Below are 7,985 nucleotides of genomic sequence, written 5' to 3' on the forward strand. Positions count from 1 at the left end.
AATAACTAGTTACAAGTTACTAATATCTTTTTATATATAGCAATATTTGTTATTTATACACAGACTTGGATAATGCATTGAACTGCCTTCAGCGTGAAGATCCAAGTTTGAAAGTGAAGATAGATCCCGACACTGGACAAGTAAGATTGTCGATACATTGCTGACTTAAACTTAGTTCCCTAATACCTATAGTTATAAGCAGTTATTTTAGAGTTGGTGAAAGGCACTGTAAATGGTGTTCACATTATAAATGCAATAAGTATTGTGTGTCTGATCAGATTAAAATGAAATCCTATAAACATGACCCATGGAGGGAGAGAGATTGTAAGCTCACCTTCCTTGTTTGTGCTCTGTAAATAGCATATTTCTTATCAATCCTCTTTTTTTCTAAACTCTAAAAGCAAGTTCAAACGGTCTTTAAATTTCGAAACTAATATAGGATGACCTTTTTTGTAGTGGCATCAGCAACAATTACCACCTCCACTTAAGTGTTTTTTATGCCAGATCACCCAAAACAATACTTCCTAAAGTTTTCTTGGTCCTACTTGTAATATCTGGGCTTTTTATGGAATTTTTAAAATTTTTCTTAAAATGTGAACAGTACAGTACGTATAAGCCAATTCCTAGTGTAAATAGTACAGGAGTACTTGTGGCACCTTAGAGACTAACAAATTTATTAGAGCATAAGCTTTCGTGAGCTACAGCCCACTTCTTCGGATGCATATAGAGTGGAACATATATTGAGGAGATATATATATACACACATACAGAGAGCATGAACAGGTGGGAGTTGTCTTACCAACTCTGAGAGGCCAATTAAGTAAGAGAAAAAAACTTTTGAAGTGATAATCAAGATAGCTCAGTACAGACAGTTTGATAAGAAGTGTGAGAATACTTACAAGGGGAGATAGATTCAATGTTTGTATTGGCTCAGCCATTCCCAGTCCTTATTCAATCCTGAGTTGATTGTATCTAGTTTGCATATCAATTCCAGCTCAGCAGTCTCTCGTTGGAGTCTGTTTTTTAAATAGTGCATCCCAAAAGCTCCCATCTGTGTCTGCATATAAGCATGAGTGTGAATGTTTACTTTTTCTCTCACTTAATTCTTTATTTGTTTCACTTCAACTAGACTATTCTCTGTGGCATGGGAGAGCTCCACATTGAGATTATTCATGACCGAATCAAACGGGAATATGGCATTGAGACCTATCTAGGACCTCTTCAGATAGCATATAGAGAAACCATCCTAGACTCGGTCCAAGCCACAGGTAAAATGAAAGAAAATATTAGTTTTCTGTCCTTGCAACTTGTTTACTTACTCATTTTTAAATGGTCTTCTGATAACGTGACTAGTTAACATTAACTTTTAGATGAAGTGTGGAGCATATAAACTGTTTCTCAGATATGTGCTTCATTTTACCATAGATACGTTGGACAGAATGATAGGAGATAAACGGCATTTGGTGACCACTCAGCTGGGAGTAAGACCATGGATAGGAGAGAGATCATCAGTAACACCAGTCATTGAATATGCTGATAATTTCATGGAACCACTTCAGAAAGACATTCAAGAAGCTATAGAAAATGGAATTAATAGTGCATATCTTCAAGGTAAAGAAACCATTATGACAGTAAAATTTTTGTAGGTATTTGAATAAAATTTCACATTAGAAATTACATGGTCTGAGTGCCATTAATAAGGCTAAGATTTTGTCATGAATATTTTTAGTAAGTCATGGACAGGTCAAAGACAATAAACAAAAATTCACGGATGCCCGTGACCTGTCCATGACTTTGACTAAAACTATCCCTGACAAAATGGGAAGGGAAGAGGGTCCAGTGCCCACAGCTGCTGGGACTCCGGGTTCTTCCCACCCCCGCCTAGTGGTGGCTGGGATCTCTGGGTCCCCATGCCGCCCACAGTGGCTGGCAGCTGCAGAGGGGCTACCAGCTGACAACTCTAGCCCCGCTGCCCCAGAGCTGAAGTGGAAAATATTACGGCGGTCTCTGGAAGTCACGGATTGTGAGACTTCCGTGACATAATTGTAGCCTTAGCTATTAGAAAGAAGGGCTTCTTTATAGCCAGAAAACTAAAATGCATCATGGTAGCACTATTAAAATGAGGGTGGCAAAAGCAAATTTTCAGAATTCCTTCAACTTCCACAGAATGTGCTGAATGCCCCTTTACTCAGACTGTGGGGGAAATTTGGCATATTTTTAAAACTCTACTTTTTTTCTTCTTAGGTACCTCGATATTGAACCCCACTTTGATTTGACTCCATATCCAACATGATGCCCCAGAGTGTATTATTCTTATGATATTCCATAAACAATGGTGGTGTGATGGAACTGACCTGTGGGGCAGTCATGAAAATGCCATATTTTTGCCATATTATCTGACTTATTTTGCAGGGGTTCAAATATATTCTCTGAAGGTGTAAAATAAAAAGTTTTGCTTAACTGCACAATATAGGCTTTCAAAAAAATAGGCATTAAACTGATGCTCTATAACTTCATTCTGTGTTGCCATGCTGGTTGGTGTTTCTCACCATCTCTCTGACATGCACTGTGAAGTTAACAGAAATCTAAGTCTCTGAAACCTCCTTGGCCAGCACATCAAAGTCTGGGGTTCCAGTCAAGTTTCACTGTACTGCTAAGATACTTGGCTCAGGACATCATGGAAAACAAAGCAGGAAATGGAGTGAAAGGGCAGTGAGAGGTAGAAGGGAAATGGGAGTATAGCAGTCATAATGCAAAAGAGAGCACAGCACAGATTCAGAGAACGTGACAGAGGGTTAATGTAGCTCTGAATCACTGATTCAAATCCAGCCCATTTCCCTAACTGCAAATGACATTCATCTAAAGTCCAAATATGGATCGAGCATCAGACTCGTCAGACACATTGTACTGATTGATTATTGGTATTCAGTTTTATTACTAACAATCTCTTAACATCACAAAACACCATTAACTATACTCTTACTATGTAAGTTAATAACATGGCCAAATTGCTCTTTCCTATAGTAAAGTCCATGGGAAGATGTGGTGGTAAGGGGAGAAAAACTCTGGATGGAAAACATTGTGGAATTTTCCCTGTAATATTCTGATGGGGGCAGGGTTTGCTCCCCATTCCTGGCATGAAATAAGCCACATGCTGGTTTCAGAGCCCCACTATCAGGGCCTTCCTGACCCGTGACTGCCTCGGGCATACATCCTCTCACTTTAAATGTCAGTTGCAGAAAAGGTGATCTGGTCATCATACCTCCTCTTGGGACTGCTGGACTGTGGGGTGGGGTAGGGTGAGGTTGTTTTGTTTTCCCCAAGTCCTGTCCTCGCCCAGTATGGGCCTCTGCCTACTCCCCCACACAGATCCATGTTTTGCTAAGAATGCTCTTCAGGATTTGGGAAGGGGAGAAAATGGTGCCATGGAGGCAGCTGACCTCACTCCAGGAGGGTTAAAATCTACATTTGGATCAGGAGGTCAGCATCTGCCCTTAGTTATAACAATTTATTTAAAAAGTGCTATGGTTATACATCTATTTTTGATTAACATGAATTTCATTACATCTTTAATCATAATTAAATGTTCTCTCTCTTTATGAAGACACTTTAGCAGTCGTCTATTATGAAAATGATTTCTTTTTTCTTTTGTAAGATTAATTTGGTCCACTTTTTTGTTTCTATAATGCACTCTGGGAACATCAGAGACCTAATTCTGGCAAATGTTGCTTATGCTGTTGACCAAGAGGGATAATAAACCACAAGGCTACATTATGATTTGCCTATCTGCCCCTTTTGGCAAAGTTGGACAACGATAAAATTATTGTTGTAGCAAGAAATAAGACAAATAGCCTGTCTACTGAGTAGGTCAGAGGGGATGTCACACCCTTCAGGTTAATCCCAAAATACTTTTTCCATAACTTAATAATATGAAAAACTACATGAAACGTAATGCTAACCTATTGTTTGTTCTTTGTCTAGGACCACTCCTGGGATTCCCAGTTCAGGATGTAGCAGTGACTGTGTATTCCATGACCATGCACTCTGAAACTTCCCTTACTATGATTTCTGCTTGTGTTTCTCGTTGTATGCAAAAGGTATAATGCAACTAGAAGACTATTCTACAGTGCAGTTTCATGGGAAAATATGATGGCAAATTAGACAAAAATGCAGCCTTTAGGAAGTTGGCAGTGATGTGTGCACCTCACTACTTGTTCAGAAACATATAACACTCAAAACATAAGGAATGTCTTGAATCTTCCTTTTCCCCTTGTTTGATGTCCTTCAGAATTTTGATTGTCACCTCTAGCCAGGTAGCTTCCAGCAAACTGTTTAAACTCCTCAAGGTGTACGTAATAGGTCTTTAGTCTTTTAGGTTAGAAAATCAACATCATTTTCTTTACATCTGGAGGGCTGTTTTTCTCAGGAATATCTGGATTTTATCAATGTGTTCTCTTGGCAGTTTTTGTGATATGCATTATATTTTGCACAGATTTAAGATATACACTGTTACTTATGTAGTGTCACATTATCTGTCTTTACTTTCCATCAGGTTTCTTGGAGTGTGTTCCCTGTAGCTTCTACTTTCTCTGTACATTACTAATTCACACATCCTATTAGAATCTTTCTTATTAATCCTAAAAAAATCAGTTCTGATTTTGTATTGATCTTGTGCACTTCTTTGCCGTCTTTAGTGGCATGTACCACTTCCCAGCTTTGTATGTAGCTATATATAGAGTTACTGTCAGCTGAAAAATGAGAGTTTTTGTTATGGGCTTTGTAATGCATTCTTGATAAAATCGGCTCTAGTACTTAAAACTTTGTGAGCTATTGAAGTGCATATAACGTTTGCCTATGGTTACAACACTAGTAGTATTTTTTTGCAAACTATTTTAGATACCTAGAGTATGATAGGTACTGTATAAAATAAAATCAGTTGGAATGAAATAAGCTCTTTAACACCCCTTCGGGAGCCCCCAGATTATAGCAGACTGCACTGTGGGAATATTCACTCAGCTTTTTGGCATTGATTCTTACCATTTTTTGTGGTGTTATCTGGGTTGAATTAGTTAAGAATTGGAGATTCAGTGTAATATGGCTTGTTGCATGGAGCGAAGTCAGGCACTTTCTTGGGTTTACTGAGCTCCTCTATATCCTATATATTTTCCTATCAAAATGTTTTTGTCCCTTTTAGCCTTGGTCTCGTGTGTCAATCTTACCCTATTCCAAAATGAGGTACTGTACCTTAATTCACATCATCTTGCTTTTTTTAAGCTTTAAAGCCTTCAGTTTCAGCTACATCGTTTCTTTTAACATATTCACTTGCAGTAGCCATTGTTTCATGTCACCATGTTTTGTTGTTCTCTCTGAACCAAGGGTTTCTTGACGTTTGTGAACTTTTTTTTTCCTTAATACTTGGTGCTGGCATAATATACTTTACTACTGCTGCTGGGGGGTGAGACATGGCTGGAGGCCTCTTAGTAAGAAATTGTTGTCATCTCTGGTTCATGTGTAGGGAAAGGGAGCTGTGCGTGTATACACACACTTATCGGTATTCCCTTTTTCTCTGATCTAATACCCTCCGTAAGAACATACACTATGGGATGTAGGGTGTATGAGACAGAAGTTAGTTTCATTATATAGTCCACACCATAGAAGAATTGCATTTTAAAAGGGAGCAAGGATAACTTATTTCTTTTCGATTTTAGGCTTTGAAGAAAGCCAGTAAACAACTGCTGGAACCCTTAATGAATCTGGAAATTACAATGAGTGAAGATCTTCTTAGCGCAGTGCTTGGTGACCTTGCGCAGAGGAGAGGCAGCATTCAGGAAATCCAAAGTCGTCAAGATAACAAAGTAGTGGTTGCAGCTGTTCCCCTAGCAGAAATGATGGTATGTGGTCATGTTAATGGTGAAAGCAAAACAAAAAAGTGTGCATGCCCTTTTCTGATTCTTTTTGATATATGCAGTTGTTTTCACATGATGAAGTCAGGAACGGATATTTCTAATTTTGCTGAAGGTCTGGATTAAGATCTCTGGAGGATACAGTGTGGTTCATACAGCTATGAAAGAAAATGTCTCTCATCATTCATGTTGTACTGAACCAACACTTGTTTCTGTAATATTGGGAATATGGGTGAAAAATAGTGTACTTATTAAAAAGGTAATGTTTACTGTATACTTTGTATTATGTTTGTGATAGTCTTTTCCCCAGCTGAATCAAACTGTAGTAAATGAAACCAGGGCAGAAAGCTTTCTTTATCTCCACCTAACCCTAAATTGATTGATTTATAGTAATTACATTTAAATATGGTTTGTTTTTGTCTAGGGTTACTCAACAGCTCTGCGCTCTTTAACATCAGGCTCAGCAACTTTTACTTTGGAACTAGCCAGTTACCAAGCCATGAACATTCAGGAGCAAAACGCACTGCTTCAGAAGAGGAGTGGGTTGGTGTGACCACTTTACTCCATGGGAGAGCAACAAAGACCTGCTTTATTCTCACTAGAAAATATTAGGGGAACTGTTTGCCAAGTATCCTCTTTCTGAAAAATGGGTGGGGTAAAGTGTGTGGGGTTAGAGCTGTCTTAAAATAACATGCTACGACTGTCCAGTGGTAAGTGGCAAAGATAAAAGTGCGGTGAAATCCTGGAATTTCCTTGTTTGCATGAAGGGAGTTAAACCAGAGAACTAGAATTGACTGTTTTGATATCCACCATATTCTGTGTACTACACTTCACCTGCCTAACAGTTGGAGCTGATACCTCACTGGAAGACAACATTCCAAATCCCCCACAAGAAATGATGGTGCAGCTCTTTCTGTGAAAGTGAGCACTACATGCAACTTACTGAATCATGTCAGAACTGTTTCACCTAAAGTATGTAGTAAAACTTATTTTTAAATCATTTAATATTTCACATATAAAAGTAAACTTAACTATTGGCCACTCTGCTAGTCAGCGTCTTCTGTTGGTCTAGCTTCAACTGACTATTGAAAGCTGCTATTGTCATTAAAGGGTTTTAAGCTGTGCAAACAAGAATTACTTACCTTAATGTTAGGATGTTGTATGATACAGAGTAGGTATCTCATAAGGTGAGTGAGCCCTGTGTAAGCTTGAAAGCTTGTGTCTTTCACCAACAGAAGTTGGTCCAATAAATGGTATTGCCTCACCCACCTTGTATCTCTAATATCCTGGGACCAACATGGCTATAGCAAATGGTAGTTTGGGCATCATGGTTTAACTACTGAAACAAATTTAGATAAAGGTAGAGGGAAGAATGTTGTATAAGACAAAAACCTTTGCTGGAAAGGGGGAAATGTTGGTTAAGTGCAGGATCTTTCTACAAAAGATCTGTGCTCAATAATGCTAAGCTTATTTAAAGGAAGAATTGTTCCCGTTGCTAGCGTTATGTATAAGTGCAAAGTCCAGCTTATATGAATCTATGACTCTCAAGAGCAAATGAATGATTTAAGGTAATGTATATCATATAGCCTATCAGCTCTGGGTCACTATGGATCAATACTTGTCTACCTGAAATCGTCTAGTCTCATTCCAGTTCTTTGCAACCTCTGGGTTATTTGAGGTAGTAGACTAAGGATTGACTAGACACAGATAATGAACTACTTTTCTCTTCCCCTCATACTCTGTCCAGAGTACATTTTGAGGAAGCTTGTATTGCTAACATAATACTTATACAGCTGTAACAGATTAAGTGCTTTATCAAAAGCATACTGTTCATATCGCTTATGGTCACACATTTATATAAGTAACTTGCCTTTACCACTTAATGCTAGTTTACTGTAAGCTCTGAGCCTCTAGCATGGTGTTCTGTTGTCCTCCACTGCCTAACGTTGAGTGGTCTGTCAGTTATGTCGTTGTGATTGTCATGCTCAAGGATTGTAGAGTGAAGGATTCCAATAGACAGCTATATGGATGGCCAGATCTAGGTCAGGTACTGGTAGCTGCCATTTGGAATTATACATGTTC

General features: G+C 38.5%; 1 protein-coding gene across 1 annotated transcript in view; it reads left to right on the forward strand.

Moving 5' to 3' along the window:
* Positions 1-6,478, forward strand: part of GFM2 (GTP dependent ribosome recycling factor mitochondrial 2) — a 31,077-nt gene extending 24,599 nt beyond the window's left edge. The window contains exons 15-20 of the mRNA XM_065406557.1: positions 64-140; positions 1,130-1,268; positions 1,426-1,611; positions 3,982-4,097; positions 5,709-5,891; positions 6,328-6,478. Of these exons, the coding sequence (XP_065262629.1) occupies positions 64-140; positions 1,130-1,268; positions 1,426-1,611; positions 3,982-4,097; positions 5,709-5,891; positions 6,328-6,456 (830 nt within the window). The 3' untranslated portion in view covers positions 6,457-6,478. The remainder of the gene's footprint in view (positions 1-63; positions 141-1,129; positions 1,269-1,425; positions 1,612-3,981; positions 4,098-5,708; positions 5,892-6,327) is intronic.
* Positions 6,479-7,985: the final 1,507 nt, after the last annotated feature.

Source organism: Emys orbicularis, chromosome 6 (genome assembly GCF_028017835.1).
Source record: "Emys orbicularis isolate rEmyOrb1 chromosome 6, rEmyOrb1.hap1, whole genome shotgun sequence".
Classification (NCBI taxonomy): Eukaryota; Metazoa; Chordata; order Testudines; family Emydidae; genus Emys; species Emys orbicularis.